The sequence below is a fragment of the Dermacentor albipictus genome, chromosome 6 (assembly GCF_038994185.2).
Source record: "Dermacentor albipictus isolate Rhodes 1998 colony chromosome 6, USDA_Dalb.pri_finalv2, whole genome shotgun sequence".
Classification (NCBI taxonomy): Eukaryota; Metazoa; Arthropoda; class Arachnida; order Ixodida; family Ixodidae; genus Dermacentor; species Dermacentor albipictus.
Window position 1 is genome coordinate 57,750,389 of NC_091826.1, and position 14,080 is coordinate 57,764,468.

The following is a 14,080-nucleotide window of genomic DNA, read 5'->3' on the forward strand; positions in this document are numbered from 1 at the left end:
TAAAATCACATAACTATCCAGCATAAACTTCTAAAATTCGCTCTTTTTGCCAATAGACTGCACAATATGCTTGCATATGCAACGTTCTATAATTGTGCAGAAATTATATCGAACTCGTAGCAAATAATATTTGTCTTTTTGGATGCGTTAGCGTTAGGAATGTCAACGTGGAACAGAGTGCATGTGTGTATGGAAGCCGGACACGGACCTCATTTTCGGCGCATAATTTATTCGGGGTATGTGTAATGCGTAAATCCTTTCATAGTCCTTGTCTTGTACGCCTCTTTGTGCCGCTGAAGGCTTGTTTTACGAACATTACAACGACGAATTGCTGGCAAACACAGCGCCATTCGTTTTGCGAAGAACGATTTCTTTTAATGCGATCAACATAATGTAATCCGCTTTCAGTACAGTAGCGCTCGTTATGACCTCCGAAATACGTGCACAGATGCCACCGTTCTCAAAGTCTGTGGGAAGAGAAAAACCTTGCCCTAATTGTCCAAATCCGTTGTTGGGCGATAGCGCTGTTTTGTTTCATTGGCTGCAACGACGCCATCCTATTTCAGAATGTCGTCCAAGGGACCCAAAAGGAAGAGTTTGAAATCAACCCTCATACTGAGTAATATCTACTGCCGTCCTCGGAGATGATGTAGCTTTGGAACTGCATTTTGTCATGGAAATGCACAGTTTGTGGAAAGAGAGCATGATGGACCGCCGCGCCGAACCAAATTGTGCCTACAGCGGTGCATTTCGTTCAGATGGGTGTGCGCCTAAAACATGTTTACGATGAATGTGACATTCAACCGGACGGGTGCTCCATTCTGGTGAAGTACTTATCCTTACCGCTCTTCTAAAACGGAACCAGCTTTTTCGCATAAAGTATCGACAGTGCCTGTTCTAAGTGTGACTGCCATTCTTACCGCCAGTCAATTACCTAACTGTTGAATGTTTCATTGGGTTACACGTTACCGTAATAAATACCACGAAAAAAGAAAGGCGACAGCTTTGTCATTGGCGCGTTTGTCTCCCAAATGCGCATTGCTTCACTTCTTGGGTTCGAATCCCAGTGCATATGGTTGTGCAGATGTTTTGTTTTTTCTGCACCCTGTCACAATGACGATGCTGGGGCTGCCTGACAACGACAAAAAAAAAAGAATATTCGCTGCGTCGTCGATTAGCACAATAGTCGTTGTCAGTGTAACAGAATGAACGGGACGGACGAACAAGGCAAATCCAAGGTTCGAGCTCTTAACTGCGACAGCAGTTATGAAAAAAAAATGAATTGAGAACAATGTGTAATGCTTACCGAATGGTGCAGACGTCGCCGAGGACGTTGGAGGCTCCTCCTGTGCAGAGAAAAACAACAATTTATCAACACACTGCAACGCACTTTCGGGGAATCACTGCGCCTCCCTCTCGAGATTCTCAAGCTACTTAAGTTCTCAAGGCGAGGTGGCCTAACATGCCCTTCCACCGTCATCCACTTTATTTGTAACGCACAAGGGACTACGTGGCAATGTAGGGCAGAGGTGACAAATAAATAACCGATAAGTAGTACAGAGGAAGTAGAGACGTGGCAAAGAAGTACTACTGGGTTATTACAGAGGTATCACAGAGACGACGTGTTCCTTTGCCGCCAAAGATGGAAGCAGGGCACGACAGAGGCGAAAGGCCCAGGAGCCCTATTCGGAAAGCTGTCATTGCGCTATACACAACGCTTCATAAAAACGGCTGCTGAAAAGCCGCGACAATATGTTGAGTAAATGCGGCTGGCAAATGACAAAGACAGTTGGGAGTAAAAGCTTTGACAAGCCAACTGCAACATTGTCGAGACGATGCAAGGCAAGCAGCAATAATTTTCGCTGTAGTGCGCTGCAGTAAAAAAAAACAACAAGAAAAGTCTGGACGAACGGAAAATCAGCAGTGCAGGAGGGCGGAGCGCGATTTTCTTTTATCGACAGATCGGGCTTACAGAACGCCGACAATGCAGTTAATGCGCATAATCATTACTATTATTTTGTTGCATGAGACTAGGCATCATTTGTTTTATTAATTCAGTTTGAACAAGTGCATTGTATATCCTTGGTCCTTTCGTCATTCATCATATTATAGCACACATTTTTCTGGTCACACTGAACAAGTGTGACCCTGTCACGTAAGTGAGAAATTAGGTTTCATCGAAATCGTGCTGTGGCATAAAGGCAGAGCCATGCACAAACGGACGCCATAAAGGCGCGTTCCCCAACGTGTATTGCGTATTCGGTCTGTGACAGGCACGTACCCAGGATTTTTTTTCGGGGGGGGGCCCACCACCTCCATCATCATCATCATCATCATCATCATCATCATCATCATCATCATCGTCGTCGTCGTCGTCGTCATCGTCATCATCATCATCATCAGCCTGTTTTATGTCCACTGCAGGACGAAGGCCTCTCCCTGCGATCTCCAATTACCCCTCTCCTGCGCCAACCGATTCCAACTAGCGCCCGCGAATTTCCTAATTTCATCGCTCCACCTAGTGTTTTGTCGTCCTCGATTGCGTTTCCCTTCTCTTGGTACCCATTCTGTAACCCTAATGGTCCAACGGTTATCTAACCGGCGCATTACATGACCTGCCCAGCTACAGTTTTTTCCTCTTTATGTCAATTAGAAGATCGTCTATACCCGTTCGCTCTCTGATCCAAACCACTCTCTTTCTCTCTTAACGTTATGCCTAGCAATCTTCGTTCGATCGCTCTTTGCGCGGTCCTTAACTTGCTCTCAAGTCTCTGCCCCATATGTCAGCACTGGCCAAATGCACTGATTGCATGCACACCTTACTTTTCAATAATAATGGTAAGCTTCCAGTCAGCAGCTGGCAATGTCTGCCGTATGCGATCCAACCTATTTTTATTCTTCTGTGAATTTCCTTCCTATGATCATGGTTCCCTGTGATTAATTGACCTATAGGTAAACATACTCCTTCACAGTCTCTGGTGGCCGACTGGCGATCCTGATCTCTTGTTCCTTTGCCCGGCTATTTATCATTATCTTCATCTTCTGCATATTAATATTCAATACCACTCTTACACTGTCTCTGTTAAAGTCTCCAATCATTTGTTGTAACTCGTCTGCATTGTTGTTGAATAGAACAATATCATCGGCAAACCGAAGGTTGCTGAGATATTTGCCGTCGATCTTTACTCCTAAGCTTTCCCAGTTTAATAGCGTGAATTCTTCTAAGCACGCAATGAATAACTTTGGAGAAATTGTGTCTCCCTGTCTGACCCCTTTCTCTATAGGTACCTCCCTGCTTTTCTTTTGTAGAATTAAGGTAGCTGTAGAACATCTATAGATATTCTTACGGGAAGGACGAGTCAGTAATACGAGAAACTATTTACAGATTATATTTACAACAACGGTTGCAGCGCTGACCGGTTAGATTCACAGCGTAAGCCCAGTTCGTTCTTCCTCCTCTTTTCTGGAGTTATGGCGCCTACGCGCCTCGTTCAAACAAACAAATACCACACGCATGTAGCAATATTTTCCAAGCTTTTTACGTAAGCGTTCTGTACTCCTTGATTACGTAGTGCCTCTACGATTGCTGGTATCTCTACTGAATCAAATGCCTTTTCGTAATCTATATAAGCCACATAGCGAGGCTTATTGTACTCTGCAGATTTCGCGATAACCTGATTGATGACATGGATGTGATCCAGTGTAAAGTATCTCTTCCTGAAGCCAGCCTGTTCCCTTGGTTGACAAAATCCAGTGTTGCCCTTATTCTATTGGAGATTATTTTGGTTAATATTTTATATAATACTGGGAGCAAGCTAATGGTCCCATAATTTTTCGATTCTTTAATGTCTCCTTTTTTGTGTATTAGTATAATATCTGCATTCTTCCAGATTTCTGGGACCCTTGCCGTCGGTAGACACTTCGTATAAAGAGCCGCCAGTTTTCCGAGCATTATGTCTCCTCCATCTTTGATTAAATCGACCGTTATTCCACCTTCTCCTCCCGCTCTTCATCGTTTCATGTCTTGCAGGGCCCTTCTGACCTCATCGCTAGTTATAGGAGAGTTTCTGTATCCTGTTCATTACTGTTTCTAAGTGAGCTATCGTGACTCCTCTGGGTGCTGTACACAGGTCAGTTTAGAATTTTTCCGCTGCTTTTACTATATCTTCGAGATTGCTGATGATATTATCCTTCTTATATTTTAGTGCATACATCATGGTTTGTCCTATGCCAGGTTTCTTTTTTACTGATTTCAGGCTGCGTTCATTTTTTACGGCTTCTTCAGTCTTTCTCATGTTATAGTTTCGAATATCAGTTATTTATTTCGCCTTGTTGATCAGTTTTGACAGCTCCGCAAATCGCGTAACGCTGTGCGGCCGCCAGTCCCAAACAACCGCGTAGAGCGCAGGACTCTGCGATTCTATAGACGTACTGCGCTCGCCGCGAAAGGTTAGACAAACACCCACATAAGCACAGCAGAGAAGTGGCTACGTGAGGCGGTTTCAAACAAGTAATTGTTCTCCACTTCCGGCGGCGTTTTCTCTACTTCCTTTTTAAATAAAAAGATGTTGATCCATAAATATTCTCATAAACAACGGTTAACTTATTTATTATTCGCTTTTGATTGCAGTTTGGTTGTTGCCTTGGCTCTCTCTCTTAGTAGATCGCTTAATTTCTCAACTCCTTGTGATTTTTGTTTCCAGTTGCCAATTTTGCACGAAAATTGCTATACAATTAGTGAAAAACAGACGAGGTAACGGGCGACAGTCATCTTACTTTTGGGTTTAAGGGTTATTGCAGGGTTTCATGATGGACGCTCTTTCACATTATTTTCTTTCCCTCCTTATCTAACCCATATCAAGTGTATATGGTTCCGGGCACCTGCCAGCGTCGCGGCGAGCCGTAACTCAAGGAAATAATGAAGCAAAGGGATAAGTTAAACGCAATTGGCGTTTTCTCCGGCCGCAACTCGTTCCATGAGAGTACAGACCAGCTGAGTAACAGCCGCATCCCTCTCCTGGTCCCAGGACCAGCCTAAACAAAGAAGGTTGAACTAACAAAAGCAACAGCTATGCGCGTGACGGTTGAATAGATGGTGACAATTGAACGCATCTCGAGTTAATCGCGCGGGTGCGGAATATATGAGAAAACTGTCCTTTACATTACAAGGGATGCCGATAACTACCGCCATCTAAAAGGAGTGAAAAAGGCAGCATAATGCTGACCGATGAACAGCTGTGAAGTCTCAACATTAATCTGGTGGCGCTTTAGGAATGTGTGAAGAGCGGTGGCGTGGGCGGGGAGGTGGGGGGGGGGGGTATGCCACTTGATTTCGGGGGGGGGGGGGCCGGGCCCCCCCGGCCCCCCCCCCCCCCTGGGTACGTGCCTGGTCTGTGAACAAAAAGACACGGGATCACACCTGTCTCATACACAAGGAGAAGCCTCCGTATCATCGCATCCCTGTATCGTATATGTGGGGCGTGCTATGTGCTTTTGGGTGCATCCGCAGAGAGCAGACACCGTTTCGAGAATTTGTAATGCGTTTTGATAAGGTCCAGATGGTTGAAGGGGGGGGGGGGGGGCGGACAGTATGGTTTATGCCAATCAAAACACACACAAAAAGAAACGTAAGAAAAAAAACACGAATTCTTGAAGAAGACGTATTTCTTGGCATTTAAAGGAATCAACGCTTTCTCGTGCGTGGCCCATAACGCCAGGCCAGCGTCCAATGAGAAATCCAGAGGCAGGAGAACGGTTCCGTTGCTATAGTAGCGACTGTGACAGTTTGCGCAGGACGTATACGCAGTGAGTCTCACCATAATATATGCGTTTCTGATGAGTACCAATTTAGCGCAAACTGAGTGCTGTTGAAAGTATTTGGAGTAAAGTGAGAGAGAAATAGAGAAGCAGAAGACAGACAGGGAGGTTAACCACTCTGCTCACTGAGTAAAGTTTTGGTAAGGCCTGGGGCGTCGTTGACAATCCCTTAAGGACCTTCTCTTCACATTCGTACCGAGCGGTCACTGTAGGAGCGGCTGTAGGATGCCTAGGCGGGATAAGTAGTGGGGAGGGACGACAGATTCGGTAATTTCGCTGATTTTCTCTCGACGCTTCGCCCCAGTCATGTTTCTTCTGAGCCTCATTTGCACCAGCGCACAAGTGGGAAGCAAGTATTTAACCACGTACCCTTTGTCTTCGCTGTGGCATCGTCCAGCCAGGCCTCGTAAAGCCTACAATCTTAAGTGAGCTCGGAGTTAGGGATGACACCAACGATCTGCGAACACAATCAATCAATCAATCAATCAATCAATCAATCAATCAATCAATCAATCAATCAATCAATCAATCAATCAATCAATCAATCAATCAATCAATCAATCAATCAATCAATCAATCAATCAATGGGAAACGTTGCTTGCAGTTCACTGTCACTTTGAAGGGAAAACGCGGATGATTTTTCACGAACTATGTGACCACACTACAAACCACAGGGCAGGTCACCAGGCCATCAAACAAACATGCTCTACAGGATTTAGAATTCGCGGGTGCTTGTCGATGTGCATGTATGTTTGCGCGTTTGGACGGGGGAGGTTGCAGTTTGATATGCCATGCCTCACTATAGGTAGTTCGATGACGCGTAGAATTGCTGTTTTCTTTAAAAGTAGCGTCCGCTAAAACTGCTATATAAATTAAAATAAAAATTAAGCCTGAAATATTCCTGGAATATGGACCGGGCTGCTGGAAGACACGGGATATATATTTCACCAGTCTGCTCATTTGCTAAGCCGTAATTTCGTGGTGTGTATAGGTTATTTCACGGCACATTGTGACCGCAGAAGATATTATAAAAGATAAGAAATAGACTGGACACTTTGGTTCTCGAAGGCGACCAAGACGACTGGGGTGTGATCACATCACGATGTATAATAATGGTGTAGCGACGTCGTTCCACACCAGCAGCAAGCTTCTTTAAATTATCTTTTGTTAGCGACATTGAAGAACAGAGTAACATTACTGGCGGCATTTCAATTTTAAGATTCTCACAGCATCACTCGTGAAACGCGACGATTGCAACCTAAGCTCTCCAATTTTTAGTTTCCTCTGACAAGCTGTATCAGCGAAGGGAGTGGCGATGTACTAATCAAATAAACTGAATAAGTGAGTTGATGGGGAGGGGCTGCGAGACAACTTCTTCAAATAAATGATGGGCCGAGAAGGAGGTTGGGATGGGTAGGATGTGTTATACGGGTGTCACACGGCGCACGTTTGATCGCGGTCAAGCCCGATCCGGATCGAATTTCTCGGTCGCGATAGGCTCCTTTGCACAAAATGCGCGAGAGAGCCGATCGCACTCAAGAATTTCGATCAGGATCGCTCCCGATCGCGCTCAGAAGTGTACGTGCGACACCAGTATTAGAGAAGTGGGCGCACGGGTAACTGCGTGCCACGACTGCAATGTTTAAACTACACGACCTCCAGCCATACTGCGCAGCCTACGCACCCGATGACGTCCGCGTCCAGCGCTGCGCCGGTGAAAAGGGAGTCGGCGTCATCGGCCACGATCAGCGCTAGCTCGTCGAGCGTCAGCGAGTGGCTTTGCAGAGCGCGAGCCAGAGCAGTGCTGGTGGTCAGCGTGACGTTCTTCCTCGACAGCGAATGGCGGGTCAAGGAGTCCAACGCTCGGCCAACCAGGAGCGACCGGTAGGCACTCTTGAAGTAGTCCTCGTACTCCTTCGCCGTGGACCCTAGGCACGCCACGTTGTACGGTGCGTGCAGGGTCAATTCCGTCATCGTATATAACTCTCCATCTCGTCTCACGTAAGTTGTATTAAGTGAGTGGAAGATATTTGCAGAAAAATGTACCACTTACTAAGTGAAAGCTATGTGTAACGACCGCCCTAAAGTGTCGCATCTGTTTTCCATTGTTACACGTACCTCGCCCTTCGTTTCGTGGCACATAAGTACCACATAAATAAGTGGAACGTTTTAGTTTCGTTTACCAGCAATGATGCGATGAACGCTACTTCCTTCGAAGCTGGGAGGTGGCGGGTTCAGACACCTCGTGGCGCTTATTGCGAACCCACTACCGGTGAAACCGAGATTACGTGCAGCTGTACTTCGCGTCTTTGCGCGGATCGCGTAATTAGCCGCACGGCGAACTAGCCCTGGAGGTAGTTAGTTTCTATTAAAATGGGTTTCTCTTAGTCGAACTTATCTAGAATGAGATTATGGGTTCACGTAGTTCAGGATTTGTTAAAGTATACGCGAACTAATTAACCGCAGTTTAGGACTGAAAGCTCGGCGTTTTTTTTTGACTGTACATTCACCGTCATACTTAACCCAAACACGCCTTCATCACCTTTGTTGCTTGTCCTGCAGAGGGTGGTGGAGCTTTCTTCACTGAATGTGCTAGCTTGATATGTTCTCCTTCCAAAGCATTGGATGTTTGCCGAGAGGTTGGTTATACTCTACAATTTTTTTATTAAACAGATTGATGACATGAATGTGAACCAATGTTGAATATTCCTTGTATTAACGCAATTAGCATTCTTAGCAATACTCCATGTACTTTCCTGGGTCTGTCTATCCACCTCTCTGTCTATCTACGCTCAGATATATCCATTTTCCTGCCAGCTTGGCTCACCTCGTAGTCCATGATTTAATGGGTCTGGCATCGGGCTGCTGTCTTGAGGCGACCAAGTTAGAAGCCAACCATTCAGTCATTTTGGGTCATTAAGCATTTGCCACTCTTCAACGAACGTATCTTCGCCACCTCATGTCACCGGAGATTCTAGATGCGAACACACCTTTTTTAGTTGAGACGAGTGACGGCACACTTATGAAGATGGCATCGTGCTTCTTTAATAGAAGAGCTTCGAGTACTGCTCTCTAGCGATTCGAGTTCTCAATAGGGCGTCAAGAATTAAGAATTACTTTCTTGTACCTGTGACACTGTGGCCCAGATATCATAAAAATTGCTATGTCCTGCTTTTGTCGGTAAGTTTGAGAGCAAGAAATGAACGACACTCGCGAACACGGCTGTCGAAATTGATGACGTCATGGCGATCTGTAGTTCGGCAACGTCAGCGCCGCGCCGCCGGGCGTCCTTGGTTCTTGATTTTGCCGGCTTAGCGAATCTCACTCCGCAGTGATAGCGGCTGCAGCTTTGCTGCTGCAGAAACGTAACTTACTAGTATAGCTTAACCTAACCTCCCTCCCTTTGCCGTTTCCCTATTTTCTTCTGTCTGGTAGGGAGCGTGAAACGCCGAGCCATTCTATCTGCACGTGTCGTTCGATAGCTGCCCCGCCTAGTCATTTCCTTACTTTCTCCTTGCTTCCCGCAACCGTTTCGTAACGGCGCGAAGGTATTCAGCCGCGCATACCTCGAACAAGAGCCGCCTTCATTGCGAAACACCGTCTGGCCGCTGCTACAAGCGCGAATAGCATTGTCTAGCAACAGGATCTTCGCTAGTGCGTTGGCGCAAACAAGTATTGAAATGCTGTTGAAATACTGTTGAAATGCTGTTGAAATTCTGCTGAAATTCGGTTGAAATTCGGTTGAAAGTCTGTTGAAATTCTGTTGAAATTTTGTTGAAATTTTGTTGAAATTTTGTTGAAATGTTGGCAACGACTACACTTACGAGGCGTCGGGCGAGCGTTTTGTATCGTGCTCGCACTACCTCCCGTCGCAAGGTTCTCAACTGCACCTGTAATGCGTGGGTGCTCGTTCTACATGCAGTCGAGGAACGCGACTGCTCGTCGCGCGTCGCGATAAAGCGGCGTATAGCAGACAGCCGAGGGGAGCAGAAGTAAGTTACGAATAGCCTGACGATGCTCTGCTGCCACGTGACCAGCTTCTGTGCCCATGACGTCCTGACACTAGCGCACCTCCTGGGAAACCATACCGAGGCTCGTTCGTACAGAAAAACTAAGATGGTACACTATTTGCGTCGGTTTTCATGCTCCACAATATTTTCTACACTGTTTAGAGGTCGGGAAGCTTCTTTGAAGCAAGAAATGACATGTCACAAATGTGGTGTCAGCAATCCAGCGGTCGCCCACTGATTTTGATTCATCCAGTCACATGTGAGTGAACACTTTAATTGACCACTGCAGCGGCCAAAGAAGCCTCGTGTAGACTCCTAATCGCGTTCTACATAGCTACCGATGATAAGTGCAAATACTTTGCAAATATTTTCCACTTACCTAAATGAAACGGCGTTCCGCATAAAATCGCAAAATATAGTAAATGGTTATTCGTATGCTCGAATATTTACTTTTCTAAATTCACATGAGAATAAATATGTAGAACTATGTTCCAGTGAAATGGCCACTGCTACCTGTGGCTTTTACAAACACCTACTCGTTCCTTATTGGAATGTCAGACACACCTATCTGTGACTCGTGCAACTATGAAGACACGGTTGAATACGCGTTGTGTTTTTGTGATCGTTGTGACACTGAACGCGACGTTCTTCGGAGCATGTCAAACATATCAGACAGACCATTTTTCAGAGACAGAGGTCGAAATGCGGCCGCCGCGACTGGGATTTGATCCCGCGACCTCGTGTTTAGCAGCGCAACAGCATAGCCGCTAAGCCACCACGGTGAGTCTTAAGAACAAGAAATAGAGTTGGGAAGTGAATGTAACGCGTAGGGCAGATAACCGACGGTCTATCACTGCCACAGATTGAGTGCCAAGAGAAGGGAAGCCTTGTCGAAGGCGCAGATAATTAGGTGGTGGGATAAAATTAAGAAATTTACAGGCTGGCGGTGGCAGCTGGCAGAAAACAGGGGTAAGTGCAAACCTCTTAGAGATATCGCTGCCCTGCACTGGACATAAGATAGGCTGATGATAATGATAAGGTTCCTCTAGCAACCACGTCTGGTAATATTTCAACATCATAGCGTGAAGCAGAACGTGACTTTTGTGCAACGGTACAAGAAAAGATTCATGGTTAGTAGTCACGAAGTAGTTTACGCGCTAATGGAGATCTTATAAGAGCAGGCACCAGCCAGTCCTAATACGCCAAACCTATCTTTAGTGGAAATGATTGGCTAATGACATAGAGCCGTTATTATTGGGAATATTCGTGGATATGGTGAGAGGATTTCCGCACGGCGGCATGCAGAACCTCGTGCTTCCGGTATCTGACGGCAGATTGGAATCAAGCATCATAAATTGAGCGTTTTTATTTTCAATCTTCACATTTTTCCACTTTTCTCATTACTCTCGTGATGGTTAACAACCACATCGTAAATAACGGTCCAGTGCGTGTGGCCAACATAGCTTACGCAGGCGGTAATAAACGCAGTGAGCTAAATACGAATTATTTTTCAGTTTCAAAAGTCCGCATTGCGTGTGGTAAGCGAATAATATAACGTGTGGGGCAAATCCAGGTGAAACAGTAGACGAGCGTTAGTAACGCAGGCAGCTAGTTTTCAGACATCACACACTGCATTATCACGATGTCTCTTGCTCTGTTTAAGGCTACATATGCTACCGGCTTTTTTGATGCATAGCAGCTGCTGTGAAATGTTCCTACTTCTGTAATGCCTATCTGTACATCTCGCAATGCAACGATGTTCTTTTTTTGTAGTATATTCACTTATTGTTCATGTAAAAGCACGTGGTTCATACTGCTTACGCCTATTTGCGCTACCTGTACTTTGCTTTGTTTCCCTTACCCCAGTTTGCTATGGATCTCAACTTGCCTCGATCAAGCTAGGGATCCAAATGCATTTTTCACACATTTTTCACTGTATACTGTACTAAACAAATACAGAAATAAAATTCATTTACATTCCTTTTTCATGGCGCATTCAATGTAAAAAAAAAGTAAGTGAGTAGCTACGACGCGAGGATCCTTTCTGCCGGTATGTGACGTAAACGTCTAGGTTGGCTCGTGAGAACAAGATAAAATCTCTCTTCGCTGCGCAACATTTCTCGCTATCGCCCGCGATATTCGCCAACTTGCGTGCAGCGCACGGTTGCGGCGCCCTCTTAACAATAATTGATTACGTTTTACGACTTGATAAGGCTACCCTTTGGCTGCGCGAAAGAAACACCCTAAGGAAAAGCTCAGATTAATTTAGACCACCTGGGGTTCTTGGGCGCGCAAATTTGCGAGCGCATTTCTTCTTCGAGTTTCTTTTTTTTAAATCTTTTTCTTTGCACGGCCAGCCCAGTTTACCTTCTACACAGCAGCATTATGCTATAGACACTGCGTTGGCGCTGCGAGTTGCAAAAGAAAGAAAGGAAGAGAAGAAGGAAAGGAGGAAAGAAAGCAAGCAAGCCAGCAAGCAAGCAAGCAAGCAAGCAAGCAAGAAAGAAAGAAAGAAAGGATGGCAAGGCAAATAAACAAAACACTGAAACGGAGAACAAGCAGACACACAAACGAACTAATAGAGGTTTTGAACGAGAGAAAACAAGTGATACAATGAAGAGAGAAAGTAAGGAAATAAAGAAGGACGCGCGAATCATCAAATTAAGCAAGGTAAGCGAGGAAAGCGGAAATGAAGGAAGACAGATAGAACCGAGTTGGAGCATATTGAAAGAAGCAAAAAAAGAAGTGCACTACAAGAGAAGTAAAGCAGCTCCGTCAGCGTTAAATATGCACTTCTCTCTGGCGCACTGCCCCAGCGCGCGCAATACATCAGCATCAGAGAAGGAAGCCGGCAGTTAATTCACGCCCCCCAAAGGGAAAAAAAAAGAACGAGAAAAGGAAAAGAAAAAATGAACAGAGGAGAAAAAATGCGGAACGCGCGAAGATGCATCGGTGCTTGCGAACGCGAATGATGCAACATTGAGAGGAAGAGCCGCTGCCGCTGGCGGTGGTGCGGCTGTTGGCCTACGCACTGTCGGGGACGAGAACGACGATGCCCCTGGGGACCGCGCCGGACGGCCGGTGAAGGGTCTGTCGAATCAGCGACGCCGTCCTCGCCATCCTCCTCTCGCCCGTAGGCACCTCCTGGAGCTCGGCGATACCCGCACCGTCCGACCGGCTGGACACCGGCTGCGAGAGAGAAGCGTGGGCGTGAAAGTTATTGAAAAGACACATCGAGGAAAAAAAAAAGAGTTAATTTCATCCGTGTAAGTATATTACGCTGCTAGAATACCGACAAAAAAAAAGAAAGCCTGTCGTAATATGACAATACGCTTCGTAAGCTAGAAATTAAGGCCAAGAAAGAAAGGCAGCCGGCGACGCCAACTCGAAGTTCCCGCACTAACTCACTGTGACGTCACAGATTTTACCGGCTACGTGTTTAATTTGTATCAGTAAGTATATACTATACACACACACACACGCTATATATATATATATATATATATATATATATATATATATATATATATATATATATATATATATATATATATATATGATCTGGCATCTCGCAGGTCACAACTCCAGATAAAATTACAAGCGATGGCACAGAGTACTCAGGTAATTCTCTCGCAGAAAAATTTAACAACTTTTTTACGGCCGCACCGAACTCCTCAGCAGACAAAACTCCCATAACTATTGATAGATGTCCCTCGTCTTTGTTTCTGGAACCTGCCTCTACAAGTGAAATTTTGTCTGCGTTCAGAGACCTAAAGAACAGTACATCATGTGATGCGGAAAATATACAGATACGTCCAGTTAAGCACGTCACTGACATAATTGCTGCGCCATTGGAGCACATATACAACTTATGCTTAGAAACCCCTACTTTTCCCCCGAGAATGCAGATTGCTAGAGTAGCAGTGTTATATAAAAAAGGTAGCAAAAATGACTTTGGGAACTATAGACCAATCAGTATTATGCTTGTCTTCTCAAGAGTGCTCGAGAAGCTCATTCTTAAGCGCGTTGAAAGTTTTTAAATAAACACAGTATACTTTCTGACAACTAGTGTGGCTTCAGAAAAAAACCGATCGACGGAACTTGCTCTTTTACACCAGAAAGAATATACACTAAGGAACTTTGAACATAGGAACCTCGTCTTGGGAATTTTCTTAGATTATAGCAAAGCCTTTGGTCGCATAAATCATAGCATCTTGTTTCAGAAGCTTGAATGTTATGGAAGTAGAGTCCCA

The 14,080-nt window shown here is 45.2% G+C and overlaps 1 protein-coding gene across 2 annotated transcripts in view; it reads right to left on the reverse strand.

Annotated features, from left to right (window-relative positions):
* The window catches only part of LOC135896130 (uncharacterized), a 52,445-nt gene that overhangs the window by 14,957 nt on the left and 23,408 nt on the right, over positions 1 to 14,080 (reverse strand). For both annotated transcript variants that reach the window (XM_065424481.2, XM_065424480.2), the window contains 4 exons: positions 12,860 to 13,016; positions 7,502 to 7,745; positions 6,187 to 6,274; positions 1,307 to 1,346 (listed from right to left, as the gene is read on the reverse strand). In XM_065424481.2, the coding sequence (XP_065280553.1) occupies positions 1,307 to 1,346; positions 6,187 to 6,274; positions 7,502 to 7,745; positions 12,860 to 13,016 (529 nt within the window). The remainder of the gene's footprint in view (positions 1 to 1,306; positions 1,347 to 6,186; positions 6,275 to 7,501; positions 7,746 to 12,859; positions 13,017 to 14,080) is intronic.